General features: G+C 42.1%; 1 protein-coding gene across 2 annotated transcripts in view; it reads left to right on the top strand.

Annotated features, from left to right (window-relative positions):
• bmp1a (bone morphogenetic protein 1a) overlaps positions 1 to 19349 on the top strand; it is a 39247-nt gene that overhangs the window by 1691 nt on the left and 18207 nt on the right. For both annotated transcript variants that reach the window (XM_085178874.1, XM_085178875.1), the window contains exons 2-7: positions 8947 to 9060; positions 11805 to 11921; positions 12397 to 12514; positions 13875 to 14053; positions 14276 to 14381; positions 18913 to 19037. In XM_085178874.1, the coding sequence (XP_085035000.1) occupies positions 8947 to 9060; positions 11805 to 11921; positions 12397 to 12514; positions 13875 to 14053; positions 14276 to 14381; positions 18913 to 19037 (759 nt within the window). The remainder of the gene's footprint in view (positions 1 to 8946; positions 9061 to 11804; positions 11922 to 12396; positions 12515 to 13874; positions 14054 to 14275; positions 14382 to 18912; positions 19038 to 19349) is intronic.

Below are 19349 nucleotides of genomic sequence, written 5' to 3'. Positions count from 1 at the left end.
AAAAGTTAAAAAAGCTTTGGATTGCTGGAGCAAATTCAGGACGACTGTGATTTCAAGTTGGCCTTATTTCCTTGCAAATATTTCATGAAATGACCTGAGTGGCATAACTTTCCACAGCAGCCATTTTGACATGTCCTTGCAGGGTTAACATAGGTGTAATTAATATAAGCCCATGTAGACCAGTTCCATTCAGATGGGGGCAAAACCCCCTGGCTTTGGCTCGCCTGGGATCGCTGTGACACACTAAATTTGACCTTAATTATTACTACTTCTTTTTTTTTATCAATTAGACTTGTGTTTACTTTGGGTTACATGCCAAAATGGCTGCTGTGAAAAAGTGCCTGTTTTGGACCCATGTCCTCAGTGAATTTGAACAATGTGACTGTGAGACTTGGCACAGATGGAAAAGCCTACAGGAAGATCAGTTACCAAGTGAAACGCAGGCGCAGCAGAAATCAGGAGGTACTAGCCGTGGTGCCACTAATCAGAGCTGCAGTGGCTGTCCTCCTGAAATGACCCCACGGACACACACACACACACGTAAACACACAGTGCTCTGCTTGCACAGTTTGGCTCTGAAAAAACAAAAGGTGCATCAGAGTTGGCACGGAGATCAGTGCAAATCAGTTTGTGTGACAGCTCTCTAAGGGTATTCCACAATGGTAATTTCTAACTCTCAATTGCTCTCTGACAACAACAACGATAAAAATCACAAGATTAAAATTAGCTAAAGAAGATAAAGAGAAGCCTGATTAATGTTAGGACCCTATTCTTTGGTCAGACCAAGATCTGTTAGTCCAGCTCAGAGTGGGTGCATCCAATATGGATTGCCGTACAGTGGGGAAGGTGGCACTAAAATGACTAAAAAGCCACCTCGTGAGGATGCTCCTGTTCTCCAGAAGCCTGGGAACGGACCAATATTCCAGTAAATGATGATTCAAAACCCTCTGCCAAAATTAAAGTCTCTAGAGAAGAAAAAGAAGAAAGGAAGAAAAAAAAAACAGTAAAAACGATGGCCTGTCCAAGTATGTCACTTGACTTGAATCCAGTGCAGCACCTTTTCAGGGGAATTTTAAAGAGAAGCAACAAAAACACCTCAATCAAAGCGGAGCTGGAAATATATCTAAAGAAAGGCAGAATGAGGCCTGTTTTTAAAATAGTATATTTAAGCATTTATCTATTTCTTAATTTGAAAATTTGAAATGAAGCAAATACTTTACTGGTCATGTTCCACAGGGGTGTGCATACTTCTGGTTCATCCTTTATATATGTGCTTCTTCTGCCTGTGGTGAGACCTGCATATTTTCCCTCTATATTTGCCAAAGATTATCCGAGTTGTCATTGTAGTCTTTTCTTTTTTTTCTTTCTTTCTTTGTACTGTGAGCTCACTGTCTTGCCAAATCCCTTTGGGGAAGTTTGAACAGATTGCCTTTTCCATCTGGTAAAAGTATTCAGGTTACAGATACAGAGAGTTGGCTTCAGTCACAATGACCTCTAAAGTCCTGGAAGTGCTTACTGATTTTTAGCATTTGACTGTCTCTGATGTGTCAGACAGTTATACAACAGAGTCCAGTCCTCCTACTTTTAGTTACCCAACTACCCAAAGAAGAGGAGTAAGGATAAACTAAAGACTGCGCTTTGAGAGTGTTGTTGTTGTACATAAACATGACAAAAACAGGCGAGTGAAGTCCAAATGATGAAGATGTTCCTTCCTGTTTTCGCTGTCCTCTTATCTGAGTCATTCAAGTGCTCGTACCGGACCTCTAGTATGGATTAACTGGTAAATGTTGATTCTTGTTGCTGAGCGGTAAACTGACAAAACAATGACAATGTCAGTTCTAGGAAGAAGCAGTTTGTTTAGTTAAATATTGATACAGAAAAGAAAAGTCTCATTGCTTAATAATCCTCAGTCCTGACCGATGTTTATCGGGTTCAGGATGTTATCGTTATTTGTTCTGCGGTTTGTCCGAGGTGTCACGAGCACAGTTTTGTTTACGGTCCTCTCTGAAGACATGCGCTTGGGAGATGGTCACAAGCATGAACTCCCACTATTTCGAACCCTCCCAGTCTCCAGCTCTTTCAACACCCACCTGCTTTTCTTCTTCCTACTAAGCAGCAAAATGTCCAAGATCTCCTCCTCACTCCTCCTCACTCAGTTTAATACATCAGAGACGGAGACATTCATTCTAGCAAAAAAAAAAAACCCCAAACAAATAAAACCAGACTTGTCTTTAGGCACCAGCGATGATTTTGTGGATTATTGATTTTTCTCTTATTTTTCCTGAGCCCATCACTATGAGTCAATCTGATCTCTTTCTGTGGCTAAAGGTCAGCATTTTCATGTTATGCTGCTTCCACCCAAGAAAACGCTTACTGTGAAGAGTGTGTGTGCTCGTCCTCTGTAGGGCTGTCCTTGCTTCCACACAGTGAAAGGATTTTCACAAATTACTGCCGGATACATGAAATTGAATGACTCCCATTCAGATTTTTGTAAGCAGGGGTTGGAAATCACATCTCAATATGATGCCATCTCAGTGCTTTGACTCCTGATGATAGTGTCGAGCTACAGCTGCTTGATGCGTTCTTCTACGATGGCTCACAACATCAAAGAAGAGGAAATGCGCTCAAAGGCTAGAGGCAGGGATTTACCTGCTCACTGCACTGTGGTGTCTGGGCGTTATCATTCAATTTTATAATTAGTCAATTCAATTATCTCTGCTTTCCCATGCTGCCTCCCATTCCCCCCCCACCCCCCACCCCCCCGGGAGTTTCTTCTTCACAGCAAGTTTTCTTCCTTTCACTTAGCCCTCCCACTTTACACTCAAGTACCACCATGATAAGTCATAAAGTAGTGACTGTGGTTAGCCTGGTCAAGTCTGGGAAGTGAATTTAATGGGTTTTAATTAAAAAGTTATTTGGCTCCAGTGTATCATTGCAGGAGGACTCTCTAGCTGTTATGCTCTGCTTATTTGCAGTGCTTGTTAGCTGAGACTATTTAACTATCTTCCCTGGATAAGTCAACATTTTTTTTTTTAAAGTTTTACACTAACAAAGGTTTAAATGATTCATCTCTAGTCCAGGCAACAACAAAAAAAGTATACTGATTTAATCTAGCAGTGCAATAACACTGAAATCATGCCTTCTATTTAGGAGTTAACCAGTGGAAAATTCCTTAGTTTGCAGAACTCCTAACTTGGCAGCGTCCCAGGAAAACATTTAAGACTCTAACAACCCACTGAGATTAGCGCCACTCGTTTTCAAAATGAAAAATGGATGAGAATCAGTCATGCTTTTGTTGTCTTCTCTGCTTAAATGATAATCGGAAAAGTAGTCACTGTCTGAATGCATGCATTCATTCATGAAGCAGACATCTTAATCTATTAAATACTCTGTGACAGCGTAGTCTGAGTGGGCTGACCGTTGTGCACATTAAAACTGCAGCAGGGAGAGATGTACAATGCAATTTTGAAAACAGACAACAGTTCTTCTGCAGCTCTCTCCGCTATGCTCTGAGCGTTGGCACATGCTCACACGTCATATGGCACGGGTCTAAAATGAAAGCCGCTTTCACACGTGCACTGCAGACATTTATTTTTTCTAACGAGATTAGATTGTTCGACTCCTTTGCTTTGGACATTAATTGGACTTTAGGTGTTAAACGACCTGTGATTGGCAAAAGTCTGCTGTCCCAGCTGGGTTTTTTTTACAACTTGAAGGAAGTGCAGGAGTCCAGTTTCCCTCTCAGACCACCAGTTATTATGGATAATTTCCCCAAAGATCTGAAAATAGGTTACCTCAGAAGGCTTCTTTGCTGCTGTGGCCTCATCTGCAGACAGGTCAACCTCTGCACCTCTTCTTATGCACTCACCTATGCAAGTAGTTTTCTTCCATTTCACTCAGACTGGCCAAAACACTCCAGACAGATGGGGTCATTCACCATTTGCCAAGAGAAAGCACGGCAACAAGATTTAGGGCAGGCCGGTCTTACCGTGCCACACTATCCCAGGTGAGGTTAGTGCGACCCATTCATGAAGGGGCCTGGTAAGTTCACCCCAGTCTGCTTTCTGCTCATGAAGAATTTGTCGCTGTCAACAGAGAGTTGTGTCACCCCTCACCTTTTGGTATCCGACTGTGATTCATTCATTTGAAATGACTTAAGCTGTATATTTGTGATGCTTTTGCATTTTTAGAAAGATGAACAATCCTGTAGATGTAAAATCGGCTACATGCTGGCATCCCATGTGTAAGGACATTGTGTCTTTTAAAAAAATCCAAGTGGCTGGAAAACAGCAGTTCAAAACAGATGCCGCTCATTATCCAGCTCTATCTCCGGCTCCTGCTTTGGGGTGATGGGGCTGCCTTGTTGAACTTCAAGACGAGGCCCTCAAGCAACACTTAAGCAGATGCTTTTCTTTTATCATGGAATGCAGGCCATATAGCCGAGCCCACACTGAGTGTTTGTTTTTACATTAAAGAGCCCCTGCCACTTCTCTCTCCGCAGGGTTCAAGTGATTAAGGAGGCAATCTATAGGTGTGATCTCAGGGCTTTAGTTTGAACAATATGTTTGTCGTCAGAGCTAAGTAATAACTAATCTTGCATTACAGAAAAGCCAAGGGTGAGTGCAGAGCCTGAATGCTTTGCCAATGCTCACTCAAGTGGCTCAAATGATGCCTAATTGGTCTGGAATGATGAGCAACCTAACAGTTTTTCCTTCATTGTTCAGTTTTCCCGGAACGATTCATCCGTGCTTTGTTGAATTGTTATTGTTTTTGTTTTCTCTCTTTCCCCCACCTGTAATGAATACTAAAGGTGTTTTCTTTAACTGCAGATGGTTATGTTTATTGGAAAGCTATGAGTTAAGGATTACTCCAAGATTAAGTTCACCCACAAGCTCATTTAAACTTTTGTTTGCACATCTGTTCTGAGAAAAACTCACACGAAACAATGTGTTATGCAAAGAGTGGTCTAAACTGAAATATTAAGCCTGGATGGTGAAAATACGTTTTGTCAAAGGTGAGAATCCTTACGGTCTGACACTGAATTATTCATCTGTGTAAGGAGCTCAAGTAGTGTGTAGTGCTGGCATTGGGGAGGGGGGGAGGGGGGGAGACAAATGGTTGGAGAGCTGGTGAATCATTAGAGGTAGTTCGACTGGTAGTTGGGTATATCAGTAATCAGTGGCGAGGATGAGCTGGGAAATCCAATCTGCTAATGGGCTTGATGGAGTGTGAAATGTTAAAGGGGCGGCAGTCTTTCGCTGTGTGCCCTTTGCAACTGAAGCCCCTCTGTCAATACGATAGACGCTGCAGGGCGATGACAGCAGCTCGGGCTTGATCGCAGCTGTGGGCGACGAGACGTCAGGCTTTTATTGGAAAATAATTGCCTGAATCTCGAGCAGTAGTTTGTTACTTTTGTCAGAAGCTTTCTTCTAATTACACGTTTGTTACATTCTTTTGTTTTTTGTTTTAAGCGAGCGCAGTGCAGATATGCAGTTTCTTTCTTTCTCCTGCCCTGTGCTCAAATTGCAGTGTTAGAAAATGTCAAGGTAAGCATAAATAACAGCTGGTGTTTTCACAAAGGACAGCTAACTGGCATCACACTCTTCATTCCTTAGTTTGTTTCTGTGTTCTTGTTGCACAGACTTTTTTACCTGACTATTTTTTTTGTGTGTATTTCAGTTTCAAACAGCTGCTAAAGAAACAAAAGCTCCTCTTGAGAGGGTTGGGGGAGCTTCTACCTGGGAAAACTTAGTGATACACTCATCAGATGGTAATTTCCTTACCTCAATATACCGCTGACCTCTATTGGAATTCAAATTGCAGCATTTGTCAGCAAACACAGTGGTGAAAGGCGGTGCCGGGTATTGTGATGCATTCCGTGCTTGCATATTAGCCAAGTTTTTCCCATCTGTAATCACTGGGTCACATACTGGGGGGGATGCTGTAAACCGTGGTCTCCCGAGTGGAACTGGCCTTCTAAATATAGGCTGATTTCAGTGCCTGTTTAGGCTTAGTATTGATGTTTGTGCAGGTTTCAGTGGCAGATGTCGTGGTCTGGTATTCACGGAAGGAGATTTATGGGAATAGTCCAGGAGTATTTGACACCATAGAGGTCGAGGCTAGGGCATTACACGAATCAATGGGATTAATTTGATTGAGGTCTCATGTGTAATCTGACTGGATATGCTGATTGATGGGCAGTCCAAGATGAGAAGGATTAGGATGGTTTAGATTAACTTTTTAAAAAAAAAAACAGTGATGGGGGAGGTTGGACTTAATCAGATGTCAATTTTTTTTTCAGTCCATTGATTTAAAGATCGGTCCTGTATTTATGTGTGTTTAAGTTGCATTCTTTTGCAAAAGATGCATGGATTATTGCACAAAAAGAGAGAGAAAGCATGCTGCCTTCACCCAGCTATTCTGCATGGATATTAATATTATTATACTAGTTGCAGCTGTTGTCAATTAGGTAATGAAAAATGTTTGGAAAGAGATGCAGCGCTGTACTCCATGGTGATCACTTGCCATCTGCCGCACTCATTTGGCTGTAACCTGCCATCTCACTGTGTTTGTACTTTGCATCATGTCAGCACTCTGTTTCCATGCAAGTTTATCACCTTTCTCCATAGCCTGTCCTCATTCCCAGCCCAGAGTTGTACACAAAAGAATCCTAAAACCCTGTGTCTGTGGATAATTAAAGCCAGGAGACAAGGGGATTAATTCACAATCCCTGAGAGTCTTTCCATAAACCTGCAACAGCGTCTCCAGGACGACTGCTGCGCCTGGGGGAAATGAGTTCATAATGCCACCGGGCTGTGCATTTGCTCACTTCATTCTCCACTGTTGTCTGAGAACAATGACACTGCGGATTAACCGGCCTGTCTCCAGAACAGTTGTGGATGATTGGGACTCGGAGAGCGCAGGGGGTGGGAGAAAGCCCGCACCTCGGATTTTTTTATTTATTTTTTTTTGAATCGCTGCTTTTCACGTTAGATACAGAAACGTTACACGTGAAAGGACGTGTTGTCCAGTTTTTCCTGCTTCAGTAGTGTTTTATCTGTCTGTGTTGTCTTGTATAACTTGGAATTTTGTTCTTTAAGTATTGTCTGTTCTTTTCAGCACTCAGTTAGTTCTGGGAATCAAATAATCCGAAGATAAAAGTGGAAAAAAAAAAGTCCTTTTGTTGTCAGATCTGTTTGTCTTGCACTGCTCAACATCTGGTTGCTGTCCCTTAACAGTAGTGTGTTTGGCAGTGGCTGTCAGTGTGAGTGCTGATTGTGAGAGGTCTGTTTTGTCTCAGATTTGGACAGTTTCTTTTTTTTGTTTGTTTGTTTTTTGACTTGCAGAAATTAGAGGACCTCTGGAATCTTTTTTTGCGTGCCCTGCCATGCCAGCTGTGACAAACACCTTTTCCTATTGTGCCATTAGCCTCTAATTAAGTCATTCAGCTGTGCATCCTTGTAGGACCTTCGGGGTAAGAAAGAAAAAAACAAAAAACTAAACAGCCTGCATCTACCAGAGCCAGCTCCAGATTGTTTCAATAATACTCCTTTGAATGCCAGAGCCAAGTAGGGGTTTTCTTTAGTGTCTCTATTGTGCTTTCCATCCCTTTCTCTCTTGTCTCAGACCTCAGTAAAACTTTTATACACATACTGGAAATAAACTGTCATATCTGGCCAAATGTATGTGTTGTATTTAACAAAACCAAAAATATCCTGAGCTCAGAATGAAACAAAATGAATTTCTTGTGTATTCTGCGGTAAGGACACCTTGCATTGGGGTGTCAGATTTAAGATCACAGACTAAAACTTCTGACAAACATGCCCGCTATAAATCACTCCCATTTACTCTGCATTTTAAAGGTCCTCTGGGCTTCTTGCCCCTGAGGGGTTGGTCTCTACCTCCATCACACTAACCCACCAAACAAGCATGCAGAAGGCTGTCATTTTCTTTCTGCTCCATAGCTGCCTTCCCTGTTCATGTGCCACCTTCCTCTCTTCCTTCTCAAGTTGTCATGTCCTGGTTAGTGATGGATTACAGTGCAGCCTCTTTGCCTTCTCTAGAAATGGCCCCACTCCACTCCCCATCCCCTCCCAAGTCCTGCATACAGGCCTGGCTATAAATTCCAGAAACGTGCTGGTGTTAAAAGCCCGTAAAACCAAGCACCCAGTTTCTGCAGAGTGGACTTCTAGCAACGGGAGATTTTTAGTTTAAAAAAAAAAAAAATCTAATAAAGGACATTCCTCATTAAGTGGGACTGTTTAGTTATTTCTCTCTCTCCTTGGGCCCATTAAAGAGCTATTACTTGTTCAAGGTGCCCCATATTACTCGGTCAAGGCAGCGTCGGTGTCTCATTGTAGCATATTTGATAGCTTCCATTAACTATCCAAGTGTGGCACGGTACGTTATGTTACCTTCTAGACTCAATTCGTTTTCATAAATCATGTCAGTAGGTTAGCAAGTTCATGCTCTATGCATTACACAAGTCAGTGTGTTGTTTTTGTTTTCTGTCCTGTAACTGGGTTAATACAAGGCAGCCTTCCTGTTATCCGAACTGACACACTTCTGTTTCACAACTTTACTTGGGTTCCACAATAAAGAGAGTAAATGGAGCCAGAGTCCAGAAAGGAGTGAAGTGTGTGTGTGTGTGTGTGTGTGTGTGTGTGTGTGTGTGTGTGTGTGTGTGTGTGTGTGTGTGTGTGTGTGTGTGTGTGTGTGTGTGTGTGTGTGTGTGTGTGTGTGTGTGTGTGTGTGTGTGTGTGTGTGTGTGTGTGTGTGTGTGTGTGTGTTTCTTCTTAAGAAACTTGCTCAAGAGTTTTGGCTGGACTTCCCAGTCTGAGCAGCAGGAAAAGCTTGAGGCTACAGGACAGTGCAAACGGATGCTTCATATTGTGCGATCGCCTTACACATAGTCTGACATGTGCTGTCTCTGTGTGTCTCTTTCAGCTGCCTTTCTGGGAGACATTGCTCTGGATGAGGAAGACCTGCGATCCTTTAAAGTGGACAGAATAATAGATCTGGCAGCAAGAACCGTCCAGGTTGTTAATCGCACAAATACAGGTAACAACAACAACAGACAGAAAGACCTCTGAGGTTACAGTATGATGTAAAATGTAGTTATTGTAGCACCAAGGCAAAGCAGATTATATTGTCAGTCAGACAAAGACGTTGTGCTCCCAACACGACAGCCGTAAAACCGCTCCAACTTCTCGAACTGAGAGTCGGCTCCAGCAGCACCTGCCGCAAGGCAGCTTTGTGTTTTTTAATGAGCCTTCTTCAAAATGTTTATGCCTACAACTGTGATGATATCATTACGTTGCTACACCTGTAGCATCATGTTTAAGAATGATTGCTGGGCTTTGTCGGGTTTATGTTCTCCAGTGAAAAGTGCTATTTAATCAACCGCTGTGAGTCAGCCGGGACCAGTGGACTTCGCAATCCTGTAAATTCTGAGCGAACATGAACCAACAAGTATATCCACATCTGTCTGTGCTTGAGCAGTGCTGTTTGTTCGAGTTAATAAGCGCGCCAAGAAAAGCAAACTTTTTTTTGCAGGGGGGAGAATTATGAATACATTTCCAGCAGCTTAAAGTATTCACCGTGTTGGTTTGACTTTTAGTATGAATTTTGACCCAAGGTGGGGAATTAAGATGAGACTCATGAAACAGAAGCAGGTTGCAAGTACATCCTCACCTTTTGAATAATTATCTGTGTGCTTGAGCAGTTTAGTCACAGCAAATTCGAGTGTTAAGTAGTGGAAAGGTATAGCTCAAAATAGGAAAACGCAGCCGGTATAACTGTGCATTGCACAAGGTGGCTGTTTTCCACCCTGATCAACATTCATTCATAGAAACGCTTGGCGCCTCGGGCTGCACGCATATCAATACCTGCTCACCCTGCACAGGTGTGGATCCTAATTGGCAGTAAAGATAACTTTGATATGTCATTTTCCTCAATTATCATGTCACTTTAGAGGTCACGTTAAAAGTCTTGGGTACTTTATCTTCAGATTAAAGCCTTGACCTAAAAAAAACCACCACCCAGAACATTCCCCGTCTAAATACGGACGAACATGGAAGATTTAATCGTTGTATTTTAATTAACACATCACGCACAAGTTTTGCCTCCCCAGGACTTCTTATCAGTTAGCTGAGCAGATTTGGCTGTTATCAGCCTTTTCCACAACACATGCACAAGTGTATGTGCTAATTGATCTCGCCCGGCTGCTAAGATTTAGTCCTGCGGACTGAAATTCAACAGAACACATTGTTCCAGCAAATTTAAAAAGCGTGCTGCAATCTACGGCATGCGTGTTAATCAAATATACTAAGAGAAGATGAGCCGAGCCGCACCGTTTCAAGTGTAGCTATGAAACAACAACCAGCGCTTGTTTTTGCAGCTTCGGGCCTTCATCAGGGTCACCCAGGTGACGTTTCCCAATGAAGTTTCTAATAATTGGACACCTTGGAAGAAGGTGATGTCTGTTTGTACCTCAACCACAAAGCACATAGGTCAGTGTGTTAATAGGTGTTTTCTAATAGAAGTTAATAAAGTTTAGACAAGCGCCCCTGTGTCAAATGGATTCTGCTGGTTTTTGTTAATAGAACTCACAGTGATGACACATTTATTTTACACACCTTTCCTGCAAAATGAAAAACTAAGTGAAATCAGCTTTGGAGCCTTTATCTGGGAACTGTAGATGTTGTCCCAGCTCTCTGTAATACATTAAATGATTTGGCCAAATAAAAGAATAATGTGAAAGTACAACAGTTCTTTGTTAAGCTTTACAAACATATGATTGTGTAAGAAAAAAAATGACTTCATCCCAGCGCACCCACTAAATTCACTTGGTGCATATGTTTAATGGGCTTTCTCAGAAGTTTAAGGTCATCAGACTGCTGAAGTTTTCACTCCTACAGATTTCCTCATGTTTGGAGTCACTCTCCTTCTTTCATTTTTCTTTTTTTTTAAAGGGGATTTTGTGTGAAGTTGCAACACACCACATTATCGAGAGTCACAACTTCTTAGAATTATTATTAATAACTCTGGATGATGTTACAAATACAAGAAAAACCCCTGATGGTGTTTGCTGCAGGAACTTAATTGTTTTTTTGCTCGATTACGTATAAATCATTGGCTCCTTTTGTTTGTTGTTTCTACAAGTTAAATTGGTGTCCTAACGTAGAATGCAAGATCCCAATTAAAACCACAGCAGTAACTGCTTCATCAGATAAATCGCTTCCATCTGTATTTCTGCAAATATGCATCATTTAATAGATGGACTGACTAAGCCTACATCCACTTGTGGCTTATTCATCACATGCACTTTGAGCTCATGCTGGTTCTGCAAGTTTATCAAAGTTGAGGTTCGCATAAGGATGTTTCTTTAATAATAATAATAATAATAATAATAATCAGGTTTAGGTGGGGGCTTAGTCTGTATGGTGGCATTTATGTGAGGATGAGTGACATTAAAATTAATTTGAAAGAAGAAAAGACTCGGCTTTAATAAAAATCCATTCAGCGCACAACGAGAAGTACAGTGTTATTTGAACAACTGTCTCTTTGATGGAATTAATGTAATTACTTAAATTAGTTTTTTAATAACCAGCCAACATTAATATAACTGGCTTCAAGCCTTCAAGAAAGCCCTTTGGCTTTTGCAAATAAAAAAATGGAATCTATTAAGTAGAAGCACAGCTTGTTATCTCTTTGTGCCGATGTTGGAGGAACGGCTGGGTTTTTTCACCCAGGAATGCTCTGAATGATCTTTATTTTGTCTCGTGGTTGGTTCAAATCCTCAGGCTTAAACAGTCAAAACAGGCAAGGTGCACGGCGCAGGAAAAGAGCTGCCACATCCAGACCGGAGCGCATTTGGCCCGATGGCGTCATTCCTTATGTCATCAGTGGAAACTTTAGTGGTAAGTAACATGTAATGTGCTCACGTGTGACCAGATGTGGTAAACATAATTAGCATCATTCATTCCCATTTAAAGTCACAAATCACGGTAAACTATAATCTGTAAAACAATACTGGATGTCTGCAAAGTAAAGTACGTGGTACCCTTCATAGTGTTTTGCTTCTAGAAATAACCATATTTACTTCTGAGATCTTGTGCGATCTTGTTACATCGCCTTAAAATTGTATGCTTGTAGTTGTGCAATTTATTAAAAAGCAAACCAAATATTGAATTCTTGACATGATAAATATAACATTTTGGGACTCTTTAAATTGCATGTGTGTGTGATGGTGGTTAACGATGTGAAAGGCACATTTTGAACTTGGTATGACTTTACTTTTAAGCCTCGTCTGTTCACTGTGTTTCTATTCATCTCCATTCTTCCATGAAATGCTGTTGGAGTGTGTTTTCTCACCCTCTCCGACTTCCCTTTCAGGCAGCCAGCGGGCTATATTCCGCCAAGCCATGCGGCACTGGGAGAAGCACACCTGTGTGACCTTTATTGAGAAGACGACTGAGGAAAGCTATATTGTTTTCACCTACCGACCATGTGGGTGAGTCAGTGGGGTTTTAAGCTCCCACGTGTACAGTAGGAGCTGAACAATGGCCTGTTTCTGTTCAGTGTCTGCAGCTAATTATTTAGCGCCCTAATACTTTTCCTTGCTTCCTGCTCAGCAGAGTTTCTCCATTGTTCATCCTCTACTTGCAGTCTCTCTGCAGTCAGTAGGAATTGTTTTGGGTTTGGGGTTTTTTTTCTGCCCCCCTGCCAGCCCTTAAAGCGCAAACCATTCGGTGGGCAGGAATTTCCTGTGCCTGATCATCACACTGCATCAGTCACTGAGTGCTTAAATCATACCCGGTGTGCAGGACAGAGCACGAGGGAGAGACTTCCTTTGCCTGTTTGCTGCACTCTGCTGAAAGTCAGGCTTGGTGTCCACTCAGCATTTCTCTTTAAACAGATACGCAGGGGAAGTGCTGGTGGTGGCTCTCGTTGCTAAGCGACTATTGACAACCTGTTTGGATGTGCAGGGCTTTTTGTTTTTTTGTTTTGTTTTTTTTTTCTTTGTAAGCCGTCGTGAAACAGTTTTTCATTAAAACATTTGGTGTTGAGGATGCAAATCCATTTAGGATTTTGAGAAAAGGAAGTCAGAGTTGTTAAAGAGGTTTCCAGGGGACATATCAACCTCTCAGATTTAGTCCACAAGCTGGATACCATTATGTCATTACTCAAATGTACCTCTCCTGCTGATTTGTATCATTCAGTACCAACAGGAAAAAGCATGCAACTCATGAAACTTTTTCTAGCCAACTGTTAAAAGACATTTTTAGCCCAGTAGCTGGCCTCTGGAGCAACAACGATGACATTATCCGCACAGGCAGCAGCGGTTAGCAGTGGGAACGCTTGACTCTGCTGCATATTCAGCAGGCCCCCATCTGTCCTGTGCAAAGTTCAAGGCGTGTCTCAGGAGAGCCTGACTTGGCTCGCTGTAATTAGAGAGCGGCTGTCTGGCCCACAGGGCCATTATGTGTGTGCCCATCCTGCAGGCTCCCACACTCAACCTTTCATGTCACATCGAGATGGAGCGCTGCAGCCAGCTTCCTCAGTTACTCTCAGCGTTTCCACTAGCAGACAGATGAATGAATGTCACTCCTGTATGTGTTGACTATAAAACAGACCAGAGATACTGAGGTGATTTCTTTTCTAGTTTTATTATATACATAAGCAGCATGTTGAGATAGATAGAGCCAGAGATGCATTCCTTTTTCTCTCTTTGCTAACCTCGTTTTTTCCACTCACTACTTTTTTTTTTCTTTCTTTTTTTAAATGAAGTGAAGCATAAAGTCTAGTCTCTGTGTTTTGACTTACACACTGCCTGCCTGTGTTTCCATGTGTGTCTGCCTGCTGATTCATAGGTGTTGCTCCTATGTGGGTCGTCGCGGAGGGGGCCCCCAGGCCATATCCATAGGGAAAAACTGTGACAAGTTTGGCATTGTGGTGCACGAATTAGGTCATGTTATTGGTTTCTGGCACGAACACACACGACCCGACCGAGATGATCACGTCAGCATTATCAGGGACAACATTCAACCAGGTAAGACCTCAGGTTTCTCCGAGATCCCTCAGCAATAATGTGTGTAGGTGAAAGACGGAGACAGAGAGTTAGATAAAATATTAAGAGTCACACATTTATTCACACACTCTGAGCTAAGAATAAAACACCACAAACTTGCAGAAGTTTTTTCATGAACCTAATCCTGAGAGTCTATATTTACGCCTGATGTAAGGGTTCGGTCTGAATTTTTCTCTTTTACAGGACAGGAATATAACTTTTTGAAGATGGAGCCAGGAGAGGTGGACTCTTTAGGAGAAGTCTATGACTTTGACAGTATCATGCATTACGCCAGGAATACATTCTCCAGGTAGGAGCCAAACCCAAAGTTCAACTCCATAAGCCCCAGACATAAGAACTAGTCTAAGAGCGAGTCAGACTGAACCATTTCCGACTTTGGTCTCATCTCGTTTTCCATTTCCATGTTTCATGACTGCACTGGTGTGTAATGCTCCAGGTTTGTGTCTGCGAGCAGCCACTCAGTAATGTGGCACAAATCCCAATTCTTGTAAGGAAGAAATAAATAAAAAAACACATATTTACTTCTTTGCTAGAAAGTCCAGTAGAGATCAGTGCAGCTGTGCAAGCTCATCATATTAAACTCTATATTAAACATACACACCAGACCAGCACATGCGGAAACAGCAGTGGCATATTTGTTCTTAACAAGAAATTGCTAAAAAATGTCAACGCTTGCTGTTGCTTTAGTGTCTTTCGTCACTAAGTGCAAAAATAAACCAATTTCTATCCAATATCTTTTGGCATGACATTTTAAAAGAAATAAATTAATAAATCCTCACATTGCATTGAGCCTAAAGTCAACTGTAGAAGTAGTACTATGATTTTTAAGTGATATTTGGACAAGGTTAGGTTACCTGCTGGTGTACTGGGAGTCATATATCAGGTAAATGGAGGAAGCTGTAAGAAGAACTTGGATGTCAGGTTCCATTTCAGACTGTTACTGGGTCTCTTTGGACTGGTCGGTGGTCTTTGTTTAAAAGGTTTACCTGTAAACGGTATCATTTACACTTCTCGCTTTAATTTTGGGATTTGCCGGATTAGCAGTATGACAATAGACACATTGTAACTCTAAATAAGAAAAGTGAGATGTGAATTTTTGCAGGCGTAGTAAAAGTGTTTGTCTGGGATGTACTTGCTCTTTCACACTGCCTGTTTTAAATTAAGGCTCCTTTGTTTGGTTCCTGCTGTTTTTTCCTGCAGTAGCAGCCCCAATAAAGCAGCTAGCTCAGCAACAGTAGCCCTGCCTCATGACAACAGCATTTATGGACACCACCTTCAAGGTTGTGTGAAACTTCTCGTAAAGGGTTTCATCCATAAACCACCTCATTATGGTCCTTAGAGTTCTTTGAAAAGATTTTCATGGTGGGACAAATGATGTCACCCAAGGTTACTGCAGAGACCTATATTCTGGAGTGAAACATTTTGGCATCTTCACAGCACTTTGGTGTTATGACTACCTCCAAACTGAATGTCTTCACACACCTAGCAGCATTTTTTTTTTAATCCCTAAATAATCTACATAGGATAAAAAAATACAGATGTTTTCCTTTTTAATGCTTTACAAACTAAATAGTCACATGATTCGAAATTTGTGCGTCATAGACTTGGGACAGTAACGTCAGTACAAAGAACTGCAGAGGACCAGCTGTAATTTTGGCATTAAATCTGCCGGAAACTTGTTGCTTAGAAAAACATGTGCTTGTAAAAGAGGAACTGTTTGTATTCTTAGTGATTCTTAAATTTGTCATCGGCTGACCTCATTCTTCACTCCCTGTTGTATTCTATGGGAAGGCCTGCCAGATGTTGTGCTGTTGCTTAGCACATCACTGGGAAGCTACAGTGTTGGATGAAGGATCCATCTAAGGCAGATGGGGAAAAAAAGGTACATGACTAACACAAGTCAGCCTGGTTTCTTGACCTAGTCATTGGGGGCTGTGGTTAATTTCAAGTATTTTTACCATCTGGATGACTGCAAAGCCAGAATAGAGGAACTAGGAGTATTTGACTCTGCTTCAGCTGCTGATTCATTATTGTAATTACAAAAGCAGCACTACACTCACTGCAAGTGGCTTCATGACAACTTGGCTGTGTACGTTAAATTACTTTTGAAAGCTGTGACAACCGAGGTTTGCAGGCGTGTGAATATCATGGCCATCTTCTAATGTCATGTGCCGGATATGATACTAGTTCAGTGTGTAGAACTGTCCCTCCATCTACCAGACAGCCTTCAGTCAGTCAGTGTGGGTGTAAATTGATCTCCGGGCACCTAAAGTTAAAGCAAAAAAACAAGTAAGCGCAGACTATAATCATTACTACCTCCGCCTCATATAAGAACCAGCTGTTAGCCCTTTCCTCAGCTTTGCACATGCATATATTTTTATATTTCCCACCACCGGCTCTCCCATGCCCGAGGTTACAGTCTCAGAGTTGTGGCCTCTTCCCAGGTAGCTGCCATGTTCTCGCAACAAACAGACAGTGGGAAGTGGGGAGTAAATCTTTGTCTAAACAGAGGCTGAGGCTGGATGTAGGCCAGTATGCAGAAATTCCTGTCTGACCCCGTGCATCCAAACTGTAGGTCGTTAATGCACTTCACGCCGAGCGGCGATGAATTACTGCTACTTTTCCAGTGTTTGTTAGTGTACCGAAGAGGACTGCAGAACAGAGACAAAGGGGAAGAGAGACATTTGTACTCCTTCTCCATGCAAACAACAAACTTTTGTCTTGTCTTAGCTTCCAGGTTTACAGGAAACAAAGCCACTGCTTCCATGGAATTGAGGTTTTAAAGAGGGAATGGTTTTTATCTTGTATTGGATTTCAGTCAGGTCAGCACATGTCCATTTAGCTGTGGTCACTCCCAGGTCATCATTTGGACTTAGGCTCTTAATCTTATAAATTTGCAGTATGTCCTACAGCTGGCTGCACAATGGGGTATATTTATGTGAGGTAATCCACCCTGATCTGTTTTCAGTCCAACTCTGACTCTGTTCCTATACAAACTCCTCTGATCCAAAAAGGCTGCTTAGAAATGAGAAGCAGTGGCTGTCACTGCCGGGGAATGTTTCACAGAGCTGTATTAGCAGACGAGGGGCTCCTGTTGGCTTTTCACAAGTCATTCCAAGCACTTTCTCTTCAGCGCTGATTGGCTGATTTACCTGTGCCAGTGTCATTCTTTGTCTGTCCATTGTTGGCCGGTGTGTTTGCTCTGTGTTTTACAGTAAATCACCGTGGGAAGCCAGGGCCTTTGCCGCGGGTGTTGTTCGGAAGATTTCATGGCCTGTCTTGATGTTTTGCCGTGTCTCCTGGGGACAAGCAGGGCTGATCCCTTGCTTTTTGTCTCGGGTGTGTTACCCGACCCATGGCTCTGCCTTCCCCCTCCTTTTGCTCGAGAGATTTTTTTTTTTCAGGACGGGTGTGTGGAGCAGTGCCAGCTCAAATAGAGATCTGCCAGTGTCCCCTTTTGTCTTTTCTGACACCGACTAGAGTGGCATTGTTTTGTTTTAATTTTTTTTTTCTTCAGCAGCCAGCATACGGGCTCCTGGAAGCTCGCAGACAGGCAGAGCCTAAACTGTTAGCTCAGGCTGCTCTGTTTGCACATGCCTGGCGTTGATAGGCATGTCACCATGGGAACAGCCAGGGAGCCAGACCATTTCTTGCCAATACTTACAGAAAAATGAAGATGATAAACTAGCAAAGTGTCAAGTGAGGCAGCTTTGTAAAAAGGAGTCTTTCTGGACTAACTGTTCTGTCCTGTCTCATTTTTAACATTTGCAGATGTTTTATCTAATTTTATTTATTTTTATAGTTTTCATTTTGGATGTTTATCAAGAATGTGGCTGATGTTCATTTCCCTGCCTCCGCGGCTTATGGAATTTATTTTGAACTCCCAGTAACTCTGGAGAAGGGCTTAAGCTCTTAGTTTTGGGTCTATCACTAGTGCAGGTATGTCTGTGTGTGTGCAAAGGATGATATCTGAGCATTAACCTCTGAAATGGACTGTGTGACCTCGACCTTAAAGAAAGACTGAAATTCAACAGCAGTCCCATATCAAAGAGATGAGTAGATCTGAAAGAACTGCAGAGTAGCACCAGATACAGGGAGATTCAAAGCCCAGACGCACACATGTGGACAATGAACGTTCAGTATGCTGAGTAAAAGTGCAGGAAACATTTTCAGATGGTATCGTAATTTTAATGAACCTCATTAGAGAGTGAGCAAGGGTCAAACAGTAAAGTATGTCAAAGCATATACTGACTGGTTATGCTATCAAAAGTGGGGATATTCATAGATAAGAGGTTTGATGTTCATCTTAATTAGGTCGTTTCTTACTGTACAAGCAGCTGGGTCTTTATCTTAATGAAAGCCCTCTTGTGTCCACATGGGTGTGGATGAGCAACAGCTGGTTAAAGAGAAATAAATTCTGATGGCATCTCATTACAAGCCTTTTTTTTAAACTTTTTTCTGATATCCTGAATCTTGTTTTAAATGCTAATCCAGAAAGTAAACATGATAATGAGCACTCCATGTGTGTCTTGTCTGGTAGTTGGATTTGCTCATTTTTCTTCTACAAAAGCAACCACATTTCTTTCTGACTTTCTGACTGTCAGCACTCCTTTTTAACTGGGTATGTAGAACTCTTAATTCTTTAGTTAATGTTGACAGTGATTGAACTGCACTGATTGATGGTAAGTTACCTAATCCTGTGAACAAACAAATTTTGTGGCATGTGTGCATGCTGGAGTAGACTGCAGGAGGGTGCGCATGCAGTTGGTGTTTTATGCAACATTAACATCAGTCTCTCTCTTTCTCTCTCTGAATTACAGAGGCATCTTCCTGGACACCATCCTGCCACGCTACGATGTGAACGGTGTGCGACCACCCATTGGCCAAAGAACCAGACTTAGCAAAGGGGATATTGCACAGGCACGCAAACTCTACAAGTGCTCCAGTAAGGCCAAAATGACAGCTCTTGTCTGCTATGGGGTTTTTCTTGTCTATTTTTGAATGTATGCATAGCACAACCCTGAGAAAGAAGGAAAGAGAGGAAGAGAGAGGTCTGTAACTTCTCCTGGCCTCCGCAGATGCAGCTTACGCTGTGCACATCGGCGATTGATGTGGTGTGGTTCCTTAGCTATAGCGTACCAGACTCCCAAGCAGGGAGGAGTGTAAACACTACCCAGGGACAGGAAGTTAGTCAGTCTGTTTTCCCAGATAGATGCAAAAGAACAGCTGGTCTTCTAAAGACAATAACCGAAATGAC

This window comes from Neolamprologus multifasciatus, chromosome 12 (assembly GCF_963576455.1).
Source record: "Neolamprologus multifasciatus chromosome 12, fNeoMul1.2, whole genome shotgun sequence".
Taxonomy (NCBI): Eukaryota; Metazoa; Chordata; class Actinopteri; order Cichliformes; family Cichlidae; genus Neolamprologus; species Neolamprologus multifasciatus.
Note: the sequence above shows the minus strand (reverse complement) of the source record. Positions and strands in the feature narration are given on the sequence as shown.